This window comes from Haliotis asinina, chromosome 6, assembly GCF_037392515.1.
Source record: "Haliotis asinina isolate JCU_RB_2024 chromosome 6, JCU_Hal_asi_v2, whole genome shotgun sequence".
NCBI classification, from domain to species: Eukaryota; Metazoa; Mollusca; class Gastropoda; order Lepetellida; family Haliotidae; genus Haliotis; species Haliotis asinina.
In genome coordinates, this window is record NC_090285.1 from 63982670 (window position 1) to 64003706 (window position 21037).

At 35.8% G+C, this 21037-nt stretch overlaps 1 protein-coding gene across 17 annotated transcripts in view; it reads right to left on the reverse strand.

The window, feature by feature from the left end:
* Positions 1–21037, reverse strand: part of LOC137288102 (neuron navigator 3-like) — a 514936-nt gene that overhangs the window by 17780 nt on the left and 476119 nt on the right. For 11 of the 17 annotated variants that reach the window (XM_067820495.1, XM_067820493.1, XM_067820491.1 and 8 more), the window contains 2 exons: positions 1625–1708; positions 21–50 (listed from right to left, as the gene is read on the reverse strand). In XM_067820495.1, the coding sequence (XP_067676596.1) occupies positions 21–50; positions 1625–1708 (114 nt within the window). The remainder of the gene's footprint in view (positions 1–20; positions 51–1624; positions 1709–21037) is intronic. The other 6 variants (XM_067820497.1, XM_067820494.1, XM_067820492.1 and 3 more) reach the window with 1 other exon arrangement.

Below are 21037 nucleotides of genomic sequence, written 5' to 3' on the forward strand. Positions count from 1 at the left end.
GAATATTTTTTTGAAATTACCTGAATATTTTCCTGAGAAGGCCGCACCACCTGGTTGTAAAATTTCATGAATAATTTAAAATTCTGGTTTTCTTTGAAACATTTTTCAAATTCCATTAGTAATATGAAGGCAGTCTGAATCCATTACATAGAAACTGATATGAAATTCTGAGACAAACATTTTTTTATCTACGTTTTTAAACGGACACTATTTCCTCAAATTCTTTCTGTAACCTTTCAAACGAACCTAAAATAAAGTACACTGTTGAAAAACATTCTTGACATTGAAAAATACACATTAGCAGTTGAAAGTATCAGTTCAATGAAATGTTTTACTCAAATATACGAAAAACGTTTTATAAATAAGAATGATGAGGTGATCAATTCCTGAACAATGTCTGCCTTCCCTGCTGAAACCCATCCAAGTCATGTTTGATATGTTTCCCTGGAAGCTAAACAGTTCACTTGGAGTCCTGTTTTTTTTAACACTTCCAAATTCCGATGGCTAGATCAAGTTTTATTTCAGTTCTTCCACAAAAAAATAAATCACCCAGCTCTCTAAATAGTTGCCTGGCAAGTGTTTAGTTTACCTGGTTTACTTCACCAAACGACCTTATTGGATTGTTCAAAGGGCTTTGTTCTCTTTAGAAGTCATTTTTTGTTGAAAATCAGCATTAATTGATTTTGAATTCACAAGGTTTTTCTTCACTATGTAACAAAAGACACCTTAATTTTACAATGATAAGTTGGATTTCCTAATCAACTTCAACCTCTTCTCACTAATGTTTTAAGATGAAGGCAATCTGAAAATTAACTTTGAAATTTAGTTAGAAACTAAACAGATGTACTTATCTCATATAATGGTATACAATTTGTTTCAAGATATATACATCATGTAAATGTGAAGAAAACATAGTAAGTGAATGCTAATATATTTCTTTGAAGCTAACTTTACTTGTACAACTTTCAAATAACATTGTTCCATTAACAAATACCTCTCAAGTTTTTCAAACTATCCATTGTTCCACAAGGGATTTTGTGGAAGTGATTTACTGATGTTTCCTCTTTTATAATTTAATTCTGATGAAAGTGTTTGCTTCTAATCTAATCAAAACATGCATGCTGTGATAGATTTTGTTTCTGATTCATTGTAGATACTATTTTCATTATGAAAATATAACTGGATGAATAAAAGCAATGGTTTAGTAACGACAAAATGTTCTAACTTCTTGAAACACATCATCCTTCAATTTTACCCTAATACAAACTTCATTTACTGCACCACAAAGTAGAAGGCAACCACAGTTCTTCAAACATACTCATTAAACGTATCCTAACTACATCATATAAGTACTGTCACACAATCAAGAAAGTAAAAGCAGTTTCTAGAACACATAATCCTTTCAGTTAAACTTGCATACAACATTTATTTACAATCACAAAATCAGGAAATAAAGGCATGCCAGCCATTATTAAGGAAAGAAATATCCCTTTAAAATTAATTCAAAATATGCATACAATTACAGACACAAGATAAGCAAAGGTAAAGGCACCCTGGTTTAATTTCTGGAATCAGTTCCTTTATAAACTATTCTTGAAATGCACGATCACTGCACACATCTCACCTTTTGTTCAGCAGTTGATGTTAACATCTGGAGACGTGATGTCATGTTAGACAGACTCTGCTCAAACGCTGCCACCACATGGGCCTGTAATGAACAATAAAACTCATAAATATACAGCCAAATATATAAATAAATATGTCAAGCATGAAGATTTCCAAAGAGCAATGCAGTTGTAAAGCACTGAGTGTTTCCACATTGTTTAAGAGCATCAGCTGATTAACATCTATTCCTTTGAAATTAACAACTACACATGTTGTATATAGCTGTCAACACAGCTGAGCCAAGCCCACGAATTTCTGATGGCAACAAGTGTCACTTCCCATGATGCACCAAGAAAGACAATAACAGAATAAGGAACAGTAGAATAAATCTGGATATAACTGAAAAACACTTGAAGCATCCCCAGTTAAAGTGAGATCAACTCTAAGCTTTCAAATTTAAAATTTAAATTTTCAGAAAAATGTCTTTCCACCATGACTTTGGTGAAATTGTTCCAGTAATAAGAACATGAAAGTCCAATATACACAACTGTATATGACACGTTATCATTTCATTTTCCATATTTCTTAAAAATATCCTTTTTTAATTTTAATTTTAGACTTTCTTTTGATCGGTTTGAAACATTTATGAACCAGGTGATAAACCAACATGCTGAAAGCCAATACCATTCATACACCAACCAGAGACTAACACTGTGATCTCCATTTGACAACGATGTGTATATAAGTCATGAACATATTTCCAGCATGTCTGAAGAATACATTGGCAGGTGGAGAGGAAACAGTATGGACAAATATTTCCAAATGCCATTTGCTGTGTTTGGTATTTCCTCAAAGCAGTCCCATGAGGGCACCAACTACCTCATCCCGTTATTGCATTACCACCATGTCCATAACACAATATTCTCTCACATCATATTCTTAAACACAGAATTAGCTGCCTTTGAAGAATATTTATGAAGTGATTACACCAGCAGGGAGGCCTCCATCCTTTCACTTTCAAACACAGTCCTAAAACACTGAACCCTAAACATTCACAGCCTGCTGTTCAGTAGGTCGGCCAGGCTAACTTCAAACCCTCATGCCCCTTTTATGTTAAAGAAGGCCAAGAAAAATTAAGAATACAGGAAATATAAGGATTTAATTTGCCACGATTCCTCATCTACCCTACAGGTAGCCATGGTGGTGGTGGTCTTAGAGTGCAGGAAGAACTCTCCCCACCATCAAAAGCATAACCTACATAGGTATTGACACAGCTTAAAGATGGCCGCTTTCTTCTTACCAGCACTTCTGGCATCTGAGACCACATGCAACAACACTCCCAAATGATCAAATTGTCGACCTTTCGGTCAGAAAAAAGACCAAACGTTGCGATCCCAAACAAGCTAAACAAAAACATGCTGCTCAGTCTGTGAGAAGTCTTCGATTCCAGCAACAAAAACATACTGCTGTCAGAATCAAGTAGGCCATCTTGAATTCAAGACAATGCAATGACTATGATTATGCGTAGCTGTTTTCCAGATAAGAACAGACAATTGGCCATCTTTGACTTGCAAAAAATGTACTGCTCACATCAGTAATTTCCATAGTCATTTGTTCAATCTTCATTTTTTTTCCTCACTTGGACAGAAAAACATAAAGTAGAATTTGTTTCAACATATAGCATTAGCTTTCTTGCACAAATCAATTTCAACTTTAGGTACCTGAAGAATAAATATCACTGACAACTTAATCTGAGCTCTTTATCATGTAACTCTTTCAAAAACAGTCGTTACAAATAGAAAAAAAACAAAACAATACAATTATTTAAAAATACATATTTGATGACTTCATCACAAAGTTTCAGACCAACTTGCATTAGAAATACTTGTAAATGTTGCAAAAATCTTCTATAATCAGTTAATTTACTTTCTCACCTGAGCGAAAAATTCTCAAGAACAAAAGCATTTGTGGCATGAAAAATTTGGATCAGCACCTTTAACAAGTGCTCCACAAAGGGGCAGAGAATGCATCTAGTTGGTGCTACAGCCTACTCATATATTAGAGTAATCACATCCCCTTTCTCTCCTATCTATCTCCACTATCAAAACACTCGTTCCTACTGCTTGACAGATGGTGAGGTAATGAACTCTGCCTCTTCAACCCTTAATGATTAGGAACTTGTTTACTGCCCATCCTGGCTGGAAATATTGGGGCATATTTAGTGGCAACTATCAAACCAACTGATATCCCCTGTTCATAAGTGGCCTGAATTGGTAATTCTAGTCGAGACACCTTACACAAAGAGTAATAACATCTCACATGCACCATCACAGTAGCAGTTTAACCTTTTGGTATATATAATTTTTAACAGAATTTTGCACAAAGTTCAAATTTCATAACCTTCTCCTCCATGATGGATATATGGTGGTCTGTTTTATCATGGCATGATTACAGCAAGCACCTGTTAATGTTAATCTGAGTTGTTTTACTTGGTTTGTAGATTTTGTTTCCATTGCATTTTTTATTTTATTTGTCTCAATGCAAACATATAAGTACCTGTTTGTCTGCTATAAATATACTTCCTCAAGGCCAGTTGCTGGCTGAACTGTTACTGGGGAGTAACAGCTGTGCTAAAACATCCATGTTATACATGCACTTACATAATTCATCGATAGTAATGTATAATTCAAGCATTAAATTTAAAAGTTTGTAGGTTGAGGGTGTTTGTTGTTTTTTTTCTGTGACACAGACATATTATTGATATAAGATGGGCACTTGTACACATTCTGGACCATACAAGCCAGTGAATGATACTGTGAACAACATATGATCAACCAGTATCATATCACCAAACCCCATGAACTGATCACTATCGTTACATACTTCTAAGCAGCCTAACTTGATCAAAACATGTTTGAACCCAACATCACCACTGGGGTAGTGAGGCCTAATGGTTGATCATGACCATACATTCTTATTATAAGTGTTAATAATGCAACATTGAAACCACTTTGAATGATATTCTATGCACTAATTACTTAATACATTCTAAAAGTTAAACAGCTCTACAATACACCTAGCACCACTATGTCCTCTAACATCAATTTTCCATAGCCATGTCTTTGTATCTTCTTCGCAGTGTTCTTCATTTATACAACCACATCGCTAATGCCATCAGTTCAGTGTAATCAACATACATATTTGCCAGTCTCGTTAGCATCAAATTGTATACTCTGATGAGACACCTCTCAGCGTGAAGATTTGTCAGTACCTCTGTAAGACACTACTTCAGGTATACATACAATCAGTCATTCATTGTCATGGCTTTAAAATTTTTAGTTGGTGACCAAAGATATCAAACCAGCATAGCCCACATTTGAAAAATGTAATGGTAGCAGAAATATAATTGGTCCAAATGTGTCATACTTCAAATTATGTTTGAGCAAGATGACATCCAGAAAATATGCATGCTGGGTAAGGTTGTATCTGCACAAATAAAAAATCAAAACGGAGTTGAAATGGAATAAAATGTTTGAAAAAGCCAAAACCTGACTGGCTCACGATCACATGCAGCCAAGGAATGTGTCTTCAGTTATTAATAAAGCAAGATATCATGTTACAGCAAAGATCTGATTTTGTTGATCAAGATCACAATAATCCATTAGATGAAGAAAAGTGACATTTAAATAGCTTAAGAAACACATACAGAGATACAACACCTTACAAAAACAACCTCTCCTCACCCATTCTTCTCCTTCTCACATACCCTCCTGGGTTCAGTCTACTCAGGTGGTCTACCTTTGTCTCCTGATACTGAAGCCAAACACTCTCCTACAGCAAATCGACTGTCCATGTTTATTGGCCCACAGAACCTAATCCTATTACTCAATACATAGTGGTATATAATGGCACCAGCGGCGGTATTGCTTTACAGAGTCAACATAGTCTCAGACAGACAGTGGAATCAACATTTTGGACAAAGCCTGTTGATAAACCGTTCAGTGTCGATGTAGTAGTCTGTCTGCCAGAATCTGGCAAATAGTTTCAATATGAATCTAACTCAAGTCTATAAAAATGTTTTAGCCTTGATTGCTCTGGAAATTAACTATTCTTCTGGGATCTATTTGGATTTTAGGTTCTGTTTTATTGATTTATATTTTTGAAGAGACATTTCTAAGATTAAATGTCAGTGTATATACATCACTGACATGTTTTGTGAATATGGGAGTGTTACACTGAGATATCTCAACACACTTCTTCACGCACAACTGTTCATTACAAAGACTTTGGAAGGTCCTGATAAAACCATTGATCATAGATGAACACTTTGACAAATCATACATTCTGTATATAGTTCAATGCAAGATGTCTGACACAAAAAGATAAGGTAAGGCAGAACATCAAGGCATGTCATCACAACAAATTGGAAGTAAAAATCAACCAAGTTCCTGATTCACCTCTGAAATGCACTATGGTTTGGTAAGGTACAGCACCAAATGACATAATTCACTTTGCAGTACTTGTTAACGGTTGAGGTGGATTGGTACTCTAGTTATGAAAGCCTTCCCTCCTTAAATAAACGGTCTAGGTTAAATTACCCACATGGGTACAATGTGTGATGCCCATGTGTGTCCCCAAACTGGGAATTCAAGGGGGATAATTCATCCTAAAACAATACTCTCTGACCTTATTGCCTTTAACTTTTTTCATAAAGCAAGACATCTGACAAAGCACTACAGTCACTTTACTTAATGCATATATCGAGATAGCAGTAAGTACATACAAGGAAGGAGATCAAACAGTAAAAGCAACGCACTTGGTTTGTGGATCAGGGCTGGAACTTTAACACTGTGCCTATCCTAACTTAAACTATTGCAGATTATGAGAAGAAAACCAAGATCAGACAAAGATGATGAATCTATATAGTTCTGCCATTATTTGGTCCACAGACTCACATCACAAACACTATGTAAATGGAAATCATTAGATATGAGGTTATGACGCTCTTGGCACGTATAGTTTCCCCATCACTTGTGGAGTTGAAGGAACAGAGGTGACATTTATTGGTCTACCTAGCCATAAGATCTGATCAAAGCAGCACAGGAAAGGCAAAACTGTCACCAGATCAACAAAGTATTCGCAGAATATCCACATCATTGACCTCATATTTGATATCAACTGGCAGTGTGTGCATAGCAGTACAATTCCAGCAGATAAGTGGCAAATCACAATAGGAATTTGACAGTTCAGGGATGATTGTATGATTAATTAAATGCCAAAATGAATCTTTATGAATTGATCTGTCAATAACTGATTTTTTATTGCAAGTTGATACTATTTCAGTAACTCATTGCACTGAGTTGCAGAAGAATCAATTAAGTTCCGAGAATATCTTAAAGGGGGACAGTGCTACACTATGAGGTGCCATATTGAAACATTTCCCATGACTAATTTGGATATCAATATATTGTTCAGAATGATATGCTAGTTACTTGTCAAAGATAGATCTTAATAAGTGAAATTACATTTGCAATTGCACAGTGATCCTTTCAGAAAAATCATCAAATATCATCCTTGTATGAAATACTGTACTTCTTACAAGTGAAATATGTAGAACAATGTGAAAGTTATTTGACATGTAATCATAATAACCTTTACATATGGTTATAAGACTGAATCAAACTGTGCAAGACAAGATTAATGCAGAAATTCAAATAAAAGAAGAAAACATTTTTTGTAAGGATTCCTCATCTCCTAAAAACTCTGACACTTTGAAGTAGATGATTTAGGAACTGAAGACTTGATTGTGACTCATTCTGCAATGTTCCATAAATAACTTTACCAACAACTTGGTAAAGAGACGTATGATTCTCATTCGCATTATTGCTTCATAGAAGCTTGAAAAGAGCAACTCTGTTGACACTGACCTAAGTGAGTTCTCCACCAGAAATAATACCTATATAGCATTGAGGCACCACTTTGTAATCATTCACACATCCAAATGGACAACACAGACAAACCATTTATTTTCCAATTTCCACCAGAACCAAATCAAGTTGTATATCTGTCTATTGGTCCAACTCTGTATCAGTTCAAGCTTTCATCAAACGAAACTGCCATTCAGTCAAATACCCAGGCAGACTTGGAGCCCAATCTGGCCTATCTAAATTAATTCAGCATAGTTCTAACCAGTTGCCATGGAAACATATAGATAGGAACCATCATGATTTCTAAACCTGTTATTGAAGCCTAAACATGAACCTGACATGGGGTAATTCACACCTCCATGATCAGAAAGTGTTTGTGAAATGGGTCTCATGTCCCAAAGCTTTCAAGCGATGAATACTGTCTGCTGAGAACACGAGAAGGCTTTGAGAAATGCAGCCAGTAATTGAACAAAATGTTTGACTTTTCAGAACTGCAATATTGGACGCACTTTAGCAGCTTGACAACCATGCCGCTTGTGACAGGTCCATGATTCCTAACCAATCCTAAAATCCATCATGCTACAGAGCTGGAACCATCCTCTACAAAACAACTTCTAAGAATTTATGTTGATAACAAGTGTTATTTCAATTCTTTATACTTAAATATACCCCACTACATCAGGTGGCCTTAATTGGAAGAACATTAATATTATTGTCCAAATAATTCAATAGATTGTGTTCATTTTCATATCTAAATGTTTTTATTACTGTTAAGCTTCAATTTATTAACTTCAAATCATGTCACATAAAAAGTACCATTCATCACATAGATCGATCAAATCTGTGTGCAAAAATTCCAAAGCTCTGACGTTTGACTGTTTATACATGATTACAACCCTGTCTGAAATAGCAATGTTGATTTATCAAGTCTGTTGAAGTGTAAATAAGTATTACAGATAACGAAAATTTCAGAAAACAGTATAATAACCTGATATTATAAACCACGCTGCCATATGATTAGATCATACAAGAGGTGTATTCAACTAGGAATATTAAATGCATACATTAACAAGAGCAGAATGTTATCATTAATTCTGCCATCTGTGCAGAGTGTACTCAGCAGCCTTGATGTATGACTATCAAACAAATCAAACAGTGTAAATGGCGATTAACAAGTTCAACATGTGTAAACAATATTTGTTTTCACAACTGAAACAGACCAGGTCTCATGATGGACGTTCATCATGCAAATACAATCCACATGGTAAAATCTATTTACAACTTTTAAGTTTGTTATCATAATCTTAAACCTTAAGTGTAAATCCTTTGGGTGTGTAATGATTTAAAAATTGATTTAATATTTTATACAGGACCCTGGTTCAGTAAATCAACATTTTGTAAAATAACGTGAAATTCAATATTATATTTGTATCAATTTTACACAAATGATCATGTTTTGAAAAATTTGATTCATTTTCTCCAATTCAAAGCTTTTGTCTAAGCAATGAATTTATGTCAATATCATGTGAAAGACACTTAAAAATCTTGGGCTTTTAACAAATTAAACCTATTTAATAAATGGCAGAATGACAGCCTAATGTAGCTTAAATCATCAAGGGAGCTAACATTAAAAATTTCATGGAGTATCACAGCCTTTTTAGCTATCAACAAGATATCTTTTCATATTGGTTGCTTTTTACATGAGATGAAATTGATAAAATGATGTTAGTTTCAGAAATAGACAACCTTTGTGACCTAAACACATTGTCAGTAATGAAAATAACCTAAAACATGTTTCCTTAAACTGTTCAACAAATTTACAAAATTACTCCATACAAAACATGATTTCCAACCTGGGCTTTGATAATTTTTTTTATATCTTTTTCAAATTTAACAAGGATTTTACAGATGTGAAGCCCCAAAATGAGATCTAAAAACTTCCCAACAATATTCATACCATCTATTCCACTTGGCGAGGGAATTTAAATATACATTGTAACATATTCCAAGAATGCTGCAGAATTATGTTTTTGCAACAATACAGATAGAACAGTGTCACCAGGTGAAATAACTTTGATATTTCTTACTGAGGTGTAAATAACCCATCCAGCTGGTTGTGATTAGTTCTGCCATGTGCATAACTGGTGCATATAACTGTTATTGACATAACATGTCACAGAATGAAATGAGTGAGTCTGCTGTCTACACAAACACAACACAGACAACCAACAGATCTCAAAACACACGTTGAGGCCATTATCCTGCTTCAAAAACTGGTTCCTGGAATCCTTATATGTCATTAATTTTAAACATTCGTCTCAGGAGATTTTATAAAATATTCTGCTGAAACATATATGAAATCTTTTAAAACTTTTTTAACAAACCTTAGGGTGAACCTAAAAAAACCCTCTCAAATAATTTTTTCTTTTTTTCTGCAAATGCCACCTAATGTAGATGAAACTTACAAGATACAGGTGCTTCATTATTGTTTTTGACAGATGTCACTCACAAATCAATTTGCAATCAGTGAGTTTACATGTACATCTCAAATGTTCAGTCATGATAAAACTCAAACTCTATACATCACAGCAGGTACCATTTAGCACTGACTTTGTACAACAAAAATGACAAACAAAACATTAAAAGTCTATGGGAAAACTAAAAAAACTTCAAACAAACATAGTGGGATCTAATTCAATAACTTTCTTTCAAAATTATGACAAATTCACTTCCCATAAACCCTCTGAGTATTTCAAACAAGATTAAATTTTATGACACAATATTCTCCTGATAGCATTGCAGCTGCACTTTTGTAAAGACTGTAGTTTAATTTGCTCTACAAACTCTGAAACTGCAGCATCACAAATCTTCAGCATGTTATATGACAAGCAAGGGCATAAGCCTGCTCTCCCGAGAACACTGTTCAAAGAAACACTCTGGCCCCATGTGTCAGCGTTATCCAATTACAAAAAATACATAGAATAAATGCTGGTAAAAATCTGTTTGGAGAAACTAGGGACTTCGTGGGGAGGTATATTGAAAACCCTGCGGCAGAGTGCATCAGTTTCTTGACTTAAGTTGTAACTGAATATTTTAAATCTGCCTTGGTTACTGAAACAAAGACAGCTAAGGCCCTCATCCTCTTCAACAAAGAAAGTGGATTTTCTAACCTCTGTTAGATGGTTACAAGCCTGAGAAAATGGATTTCACAACTAATAAAGGAATTGATTTTTTTATGTAAAAACACAATTTTTACATCAGCAATTCAATTTCAATTGACAACAGCAGAATTTAGCATTATTAACTTTGTCGTTTTTCTAAGCAATATTAATTACTTAGTTCTAAGAGAATTCACAACAAACTTCTGTTGATACTAATTACAAGTCATAAACATTATGATCCAGAAAGTATAACCTGATAAAAAAAACTTCTAAATGTGCATGAACAATTAAAAAACAGCAAACAAAATTCTTAATAAAACCATACAGCCAATCAGTTCTTGAAATGAAATCACCTATTTGCACAACAATGCCTGTAACCACATCAACAGAACATTTACAACAATGAAAGGTCATTGATTGAAATGAGAGCTAAGGAGTTCCCCAATCTGTCACCAAACATGTATCAGCACATTACCTGCAGCCTGAAAACACCATCCTCCATGATCATCTTGAACTGTTGTCTATTTCCCCTTGATTGGCAAGTTGTTGATATCTGATGTTAATGTCAGGTGTGTTTGTACCTTTTTCACTACATGTCTGACTCAGTAACATGGCTCATGTTGCTTCTCCTGGGTCACCTGAGTGACGATGATTCATTCAACCTGTGCTGTAGATCATGTCAATATCACTGAGTGTCAGAGTTGCTCCTTTCCTTACAGTGTCCTGCGTTAGACTCATTCTCATTTCAATCAATCAAATTAACCTATAATTAGTCATGTCCCATGCTACAGCATCCTGACAGAATACATATGGTAGGATAGGAAAATTATTGCTAAATTACTGCAACAATTAGGTGCTTATGTGTCACATTTTTTGCTAGAAAGTACCAAAATTTAAATTTTTTATGTAGTCTTTGACTTGGATAATCACAGAGTGGTTAAATCATTACATTTTAGACTGCAGTTTTCTTTGTCATTTCTATCTTCAAGGTATCATTTATCATCAAATAATTTCAAAGCCATAATTATACAAATCATTGCCTTGTAATTACAAAACAGTCATCCATTCTTTCCTGGGTGTTTTTGTGCCTCGTGGTTTGATATGAAATTAACATGTCAAGCCCTGTCAGGATTTCTGTTTTATGAAATGCAGATCATTTCAATGAAAGCTATGTTGCTCATGTAAAGATCAAACCTTCAATTCTTCGTAATCAATTTCACACCAGGCGGTTCAGCAAAGGAGACGCTTTCATGCCCTCCCCAACAACATTAATTACTGCAAAGAATTACAAAGTAGAAATAGCTGTAATACTGACAAGAATTTGACTCAAAGAGCCATGAAATATGACAGACCAGACCTTGTTCACCAAACACCAACTCAAATGAAAATCCCCATTCATTTCAATAAAGTCCCAGTATGACTTAGACTGGGCACAGCCTGGGGCAACTTGTCTGTTTCACAGACACTGAAATGTGCACCATCCCCTGAGAATTTCATTTTCACAGGGGTAAATAATTTCAGACATGACTAATCATAGACAGGCCAGATATTGACCCTTATTGAACCCTGTTTGACAAAACACAAAAGGTGCAAGTCAATGACATGTGCTTGTCAACAGCAATGTGAATAGAGATACTGACATATGCAAAGACTATGTACATATCATCAATATCCTCATGGCATATTCATTAACTGTAACAAGAAGAAGATCGTGTCTAGTCTCTGTGGAACCAGAGGTCAGTCATTCTGATGAATATTGAATCATATTTTAACATACTTGTCAGCACCCTTTTCAACTAAATTCTCCCCTTCTGTCCAATCGTTTAAGTTGAAAAGTAATTGTACAACCAAAATATACATCAAGATAAGATCTTCATTTTCAAGCTAAAATATACATCAAGGTGAGATGTTCATTTAAAAGCTGAAAAGTACATCTATATACTGAAATGTTCATCCCCAAAACCTACAATGTAATTCCTATCCCTGGATTGTTTGCCTTTGAGATGGCATGTACATGCACACTCATAATGAGCTAAAAAGTACATCCCACCTGAAAGTACATGAGAAAGCTGAAATGTGTATCTTACAGCTGAAATGTGTATCTCACAGCTGAAATGTGTATCTCACAGCTGAAATGTGTATCTTACAGCTGAAATGTGTATCTTACAGCTGAAATGTGAAATGTGTATCTTACAGCTGAAATGTGTATCTTACAGCTGAAATGTGAAATGTGTATCTTACAGCTGAAATGTGAAATGTGTATCTTACAGCTGAAATGTGTATCTTACAGCTGAAATGTGAAATGTGTATCTTACAGCTGAAATGTGTATCTTACAGCTGAAATGTGTATCTTACAGCTGAAATGTGAAATGTGTATCTTACAGCTGAAATGTGTATCTTACAGCTGAAATGTGTATCTTGGAGGAGACATATTACTACTGGAAAGTACATCCTAGATTTGAAATGTTACACTAATCATAACCTATTTTATCTAATGTTATTAATACACAAAAACCTGCCTACTCAGCATCCAAGGCTGTGTCAGTACTATACCACATGATTATCCCTCCCACCAAGCCCTCCCTGCAATGCTAAAACCCTAAATGAAGCAAGTCTCACTTGGGCTCCTAGGTTACAGTATAATTGGATTTATTTGTTACTGTCAAAATCATATATTTTCAGGGTCTAACAATCTCTGTGCCCAGCATCAAGACATCAACTACATATATCCCTACTAGCATAACAGGCAATATCCAACATGTGCACCATCGTGAACCGTCACTACACGGCCACAGTATCAGTACAGACGTGTCACTGATGAATATAACTAACGCAACAAGCTTCAATGGCAAATATCACTCCCTTTGTGATTTCCAGGATAAAACAAGCATGAAATGTCCCAATACCATGCAACACGGAAGCAGAATGCCAGTTATCGATGTTCTCAAACACCAGCATCACTGATACATACATAGTACAAGGATAGGCTTAGTGTTTCAGGGTACTCGACAACCTCAAACCTATATTGATTTGTTTTAACAATTTCCATAGCCATGAATATAAAATCAGACTTATTGTTACCATGCCATGTCAGATGAACCTGCAAATTGAAGTTTTTCTTTGCAAATTAACTTTATGTGCATACTGACTTAATAAATACACGGAACTCTTTGTCAAGCTGAGAGACAAATTCTGCTTCCACAAGGAAAATATATATACTCATGGGATGAAATAAGGGAACACATATTCAAGGCTACACATCCCCATACGTAACAATGTTGATAGCTCACACAGTCACACTCCTAACACTGAACTTCATAATTTGTTTGTAATTATCCATTGAACAGAAAGAAAGAGTAATGTTTTCAGCTACATTGTATAACATTTTTTCATTCAAAGGTAGCTACTCATAACACTTCCAAAGGAGCCCAAGAGGAGTTCACTTAATTTGAGGGGTCACAAGTGGCAAAGTACAGCTGGTACAAACTTCTTATCGTGATTATGATTATGAGATTAAATCCCAAATTCTCTCTAACCATGTTCCTCAACACCATGTCCACAGGTTTCACCAGAAAAGTGCACATCTTAGAACGTCATAGTGTCAGGTGTCTCTCCCAAGATGACATACTGTGACACAACTGAAACACTGTTCAAAGTCATCCCCCACTAATTCCTAATTTCCAACTTGACATCATAATTAGAAACATGGCAATATCTTACACCCCTAAAACTTGACAACCTTTAAGTGAAGGCCTTTCCCAATCTGGGCCCTGTCCCAGGCATCCAGTCACAAAGCGATGAAACTAATGCTGGAACCGTCCACATTAACTGTAGACCAGACCTAGCTAACAATGTTAACATTCCTTTCAGGACCAGCTTCCTTTGAAGTGCATAAAGCATGTTAATACAAATGTACCTTATCAAGCAACTGATTTATGGGACAATCTTCTTAATTAACTAGGTTGTACTACACCTGGACTAATGCCAAGTCATGAATAATGAGTCATACATTTAAAAAATATCCCAGTCTAAAACCATTTTCTTCATGGTTTGTCCCAGGGCTTATCCACAAGATCTACAAAGGAGCTTCAGCAGAAAGTAACTGTATCAGGAGTGATAACAGAAAGTGACAAGTTGTACAAAGTCAACACATCCCGGGATGAAACGGATTCCTCCCCATCCTCCACCTGCAGTAAGGTTGCCCAAACATCAGGTAATGTACGAGCGTTATTGACAACACATTCTGACGAGTGGTTCTTGTTATTATCCACATATCTCGCACCTTTACACCTCTAGTCAAGCCAGACCAGCAACTCTGGCAAGCACCTTCTAACAACTCTCACCAGAATGATGTTATGATCGTGTTTATAGCACAGGTTCTTTGAAATTGACACTCAACAAGATTGGCAGCTGACACTCTATGAAATTTATATCTGGCTTTATGATCTTGCCATTTTTTTTCAACAGTTTAAGAGATGGATTAGGACTGGACTTGCCGTTTAAACATACTTTTGGTCCATGATAAAATTTCTCTTTAAAAAATATCTGGTTTCATTTCCATGCTGATTTTTTCAACAGGCTTCAGTTTCTGGGAAAAGTTTGACATATGATTGATTGAGGGATAAAGATACTTCTGGCATGTTGATTTCATTCCCATCTAAAGGTTTGATAGTGTTTCATCATCAAATATTCTTCGTAGCTCTCAAGAATTCAAGTCTTTTTACAACATATTTTTGGTAATAGTTTCTGCATGTCGTTAAAGTCCTTAAGTGAACAGGTAGCTATATAACTGGGCATGACACTGATATAGATATAATAATGATAATAAACAAACATACCCCAGTCTCATTAACTGTCAAACACAGGAGTTAGCATCTATAAAATGTAAGATATGAAATGAACTGCTGATAAAATGTATATTCTCAAAAGCATAAACAAGGGAAATCCCATGCACAAACACAAGGCCTATAATACAATACATCTCATTCATCAATGATTATTTACGGCAGAGCCATCTGCACTGTGAATAACTGAATATTATTCATGTTAATGTATGGAACAAAGTCTTCAGAGCGACTAGCTTGGGTACTTTCAAACAACATTCTCAGACTCCTGTCCAAACAAAATGTATTTTTTTATCCCTTATAAAAGAAAACAGGTGTAGAAACCTGTAATGGAAAAGAATTGGAACGCTAAGAATCTTGTATAGCTGCTATACCCAAGTTCTCTCAAAACATGCTTAACACAAAAAGTCAATTTCTTTGTTTATTTTCACAGTGCTTGAAGACTTTGTAATGAAACAGTGTAAACAGCCCATTGAAAGACGATCCACAGCCTTTGATCGGAGTATGAAATGTATGATGAAGAGACTCTGTGTGGTGGGTGGAATTGTTTATGAAATTGACAAGCGTATATTTCACTTGGCTCTGATTTCACAATAACAAGGAGAACAAGATAATGAAATCTACAACACCAAGGATGAATGTTGCATCTTTGTGGCCATGAATGCTAAAGGTGACTTTACTGGCCCTGGGGTGCCTGTTTACAAGGTCTTATTGGGATAAACAATGTTTTATGGTAATGTAGGTTTTTATTCTTTACAGAAGATAAGTAGTTAATTATCTACAGAGTAAAATGAGTGTCAGGTTCACGGGTGATGGGAAATTGCAACTTAATGATAATACTCAACTAAGGTCTACAACACAAATCAGCTTCTTGTATTGTTGAGGCTGAAATACAACCTACACTGTCAAATCATTGACATATTTTGATAATGTTGAAGGCCAGTCAAGTTACATTTAGAGTACTAGTGAACTTCAGAGGTGCATGCAGTAAGGATGTATTTTGCTGTGTATGAAACTGACAAGCACAATTTCACTCAAGTAAAAAGTTGCCAATCCAAAATCTATAATAAACCTGGAGTTTTGGAACTCTTCAGTGTCTTGGGGGGAAATACTTTGGAATTAATGACGTTGGACATGATAAATGAAAAACAAGAACATCAGTTCCTCATGTTTACAAAATGACACAAAATCAAACAAAAATGAGGAACAGTTCTCAATGACTTCATGATATAACACTCAAACTATCTCATGACCATAGCATGTGCATGTGCACATGAACACATGTATCCTATATAGTGATGTTAAACAACTGATGTCATGACAACTGCTGTGAATAATAGATCATATACACAGGCAATATAAACCAGTCATTATTGACAGCAACATTTATATAAATAAAAAAATCAATAAACGAAATATACAAACCAGATAACTATCTGACCAGTCGGTGTACTCAGAGTCGTAGAGAGATTCGAAGTCTGCTTTCTCCGACATTTTTCCTCCGAAAGTTTTGGAATGTGGAATTTTTGGTGATTTGGAATTTGCAGACATATAATCAGCTACCAGTTGCAAAGGTTTAATTACCCTTTGCAGACTATGATAGGTGAACCAGCTATATGAAATCAGCGATGTCTCTATCGGAAATGGTTATAAAGCCCATGATGAGACCTGTCAATGTCATTTTCACTCCAGATAAACAAAAGTGCAGTACACAAACTTTCAAATCCAGATGTCCATATTGAAATATTTCATGGAAATGTCAACAGCTTTATTTATATCATCGTCTGTGTGAGCAGTGATGTAGCCCTATAGTAAACAGACACACTGCAAGTTCACAGCACTGTAGGAGAGCAGCACAAAGCTGTAGAGAATATATGCAATTCCTGGTCAACTCGAAGTCTTCCACACATAACACAGTCAATTACAACCAGACAAGTCAAGTTCCATGTTGTAACATTGAAATTCAGGTTCCAATATCCAAATAAAGCCCCAGAACACATGCAAGAGAACTGTTATCTGTCTTCATACAGTAGTCTTAGTGAAGAGTTTCTCCATCCGTGTTGCTCATTCTCCATGGAATACTCTCCAATATAGTGACGATATACCAATCACACAGTAGATATAGCTGAGGTTATGTGGTTATCTGAGAGCTAGTTTACGCTGACAGAATTATATTTTGACAGGCATTACTCTAAGCTGAGGCTCTCTGTGTACCAAGCCCCTTGCTGAGAGAAAGCAGAGTCAGGAAGAAAAAAACTCTCCCCTCTTTCCCATGTGTTGGTGGTGCTGTTACAACATTTTGTTCACTGGCGCGTTCAGTTGGAGCTGAACCATAGAACACCTCAAAGTGTTTTTGATACCAGCTAGAACAGCGACGCCTCGACAGAGAGGGGTTGGAGGCGATTAAAGAAAACAGATTCTCACTTTCTGATGACTCGAGAAAATCACAATGGCTTGAATAACTGCTGTCATGAAAAGAATCGTGATAAGGATGAACTTCCTAGATTTTGTCACAGCAGGCTTAATCTGGTATTTTGTACGCTGTTATATGCATCATTTAGATCAAGTATTGATGAAAAAGATTGTGATGGTGAGTAGTCAGGCTGCCTTCATCTGAGTTTGTCCCAGTTTGTATGCAGTGATGTGATTAAGTCAATTTTGACTTTTCTGTGATTTCTGCCACAGGAAATGAAACATCCAGTTTGGTAGAGTCGAACTGACACAGTTATCTCACAATGAACCCAAGTACTCTATCATACACACTTAACTCTTATCTCTGAGTGAGGAGTTTAAGTTTTAATCTTTTAAACTAAAGAGGTGTCTTCTTCCGAAGACCATCTTGGCATATAGGTGGAAAGAGTTATAACAGGATTATCAGCGTTTTTCCTGTCAGATTACACCTGTTATTCCCATCTGTATTTTTCCACAAAAAGAAAATAGTTCTATTATCTTCACATAAACTTTGGGTCCATGTGAAATAAATCAGTATGAGTCAAGATTAGTGATATGCGTGATATGGATAGTCAGGCACACACTGCCATGTTTATCTACAACTCTTTGCTGTCAGCTTCACTAGGTGTTGAATTGAAATACACAACTTGAAACTTGAAATCGATCACTTACATCTGAAATCCACTCTAATCATACATCACAAAGTCATCTTCTTCCAAAAACCTCAGTTTGAAGACAGGTTGAAGAAAATGTTGAAATCTATGACATTAATGAGTTCTTAAAACAGAAGAGCAGAGAGTTCATTGTACATAACATCACTTTTTCACAGATAACAAATCTTTCAGCTGAGGTAGAGATAGAAGTCCTGTTCTGTGTAGGTTGGTGAAACAGCAACTTACAGGAGCCTGTTAAATGGCACTCTTCCAGGAAAGAGATTGGCAATAAAAGTACACTGCACACAATTATGAGAATGCTTTAGAATATGATTCCCTTGTGTAGAGATGTATTAAGCAGTTATTGCCACATGTACCTCTAAAAGGGAATCCACCTGACTTGGGAGAGGTTGTTCATGTGTTCTGGGACACAATGCACTTCACAGCTCTAGTGCATGTTTTGCCCCGTACAAACTCTGTCGGTGAGGTTACATTCCACACAAGGACACCCACAGGGAGTGTTGTGATTACATAATCATAACAATGAATTGTAAATGCTAAATGAACCACTGTCCAGGTGAAATCTCCATCGGTTGTGCTTGCTTAATGAGATATTGTGCTCTTGATGAATCTGACAGATACATCCATATGTCTATTGCAGCCAAGTACACATTCTGACATACATTTCTGTTTGACACACGTAAATGTCAATTTCAAGTCTGGAAACACACTGTATATTTGCAAAGCAGTAAAAGTCATCAAAACATTAAGTCCATCAAAAGATGAAGAGTCTAGTCAAACATTCACTGACTTTCCTCTCAGAAACTTCTCCACCTTTGTTTTCTTGGCTTGTGAACCGTTAACAGCTGATCTCCAAATCAAGTCAACTTCACACAACATACATCCAGTATTGGTCAATAGCTCTCACAAAGCAAGTCAATTTCAGGCAACTTGAGTGTATATCTCTTGATATAATCTCCTTCCAGCTGGCAAAACATAAACAGGACAAAGCCTATAGCACTCTGTTGTTCCTGCTGTCCATGACTGGCACCAGCAATGCCAATATCACTCGATATCGCCTAGGTTAGTTAAATGCCACTGGCTCAGTGCACTACTGGTAGTTTGTAACGTGGTCTTTGATTCCCTTATCAGCGTACATAGCACGTCAGTATCACCTTCGTTTGCTCTCCTATTGTTTTCAGGCCTAATGCTTTTCTATAACGTTATCCAATCCCAAACTACAGATAATTTATCACTAGTTGTTAATACTTTGGTGGTCGTAAATACGGAATTAATACCTCATTTGCTTTCTGATGGGGGATTTTGCGTGTGTATTTCTAATTGTTTAGTTTAATCACATCTGTTCAGTTTCATTTGATACTAAATCAATATTACATTGGATTTAATTTTGTAACAGAATTATTCCCTAAATATCAGGTTCATTGACACACTCAGCAAAGCTTAAACAAACATTGAAAAAAAGCATGGCTGACAATTCCAGTTTATGGAAGCACATGACAAGCACATTTTCATTGAAATAAATGTGAGCATATTTTCATCAGTCAGGAATGTATGCAGGAAAATTCTTCATCCAAGAACTCTTAACAGGCTCCAGTATGCCAGATAATTAATTCTTGATTTCCAAACATGCTGCACTAACTATAAGTCAGATGATGAAGTTACGAGAACTCTTGACAGTTCTCCTCAAGAAACAGCTCAAAACACAACCATTTTACAAAACACTGATTTTACAAAACTCTGATAGTACAAAACACTGATTTTACAAAACACTGATTTTACAAGACACTGATTTTATGTCATTAAGAAGAAGCATAATTTCCATCTAGAATTTTCCCACACCCTAAGACAATCACCTTTTGCTTTACTCTACTGTACTCCAGCTGGTACCACAGTTTCTATACAGGGCTATTTTATTGTACAGAGGCTACCTCTTGGCTACTTTCTTGTATCAAGGGCTATCTTTTGGCAACTTTCTAATCTGACTCTTGAAGATAAGCATATCCGGCCAGTCAGTGCTCTTCCTGCATGTGTAGATTGCGCTTTGTACAAGAAGGCATGTTCATATCAATGAAATGTACACATATCCCAGCTGTAGCTATATCATGGAATTTGCTCTGAAAATAGGCTGTGATGTATACATGAATACTGAACAACCAATCCTGCCTTGATTGGTCTCAACCAGTGTTGGACAGTCAGAATAACTGCAGTGGAATCTTGTCAATATCTTTCTAAATGATGATACATGAATAGTTGTTTCTGATCTGAATCGATCAAGCAGCTTTCAGACACAAATAAAACCTGCTTGAAAATTTGCATACAGGAACTTCATTAAAAACACCTCCCAAACCCTCAGCATATGCAAGTTTACTTGACTT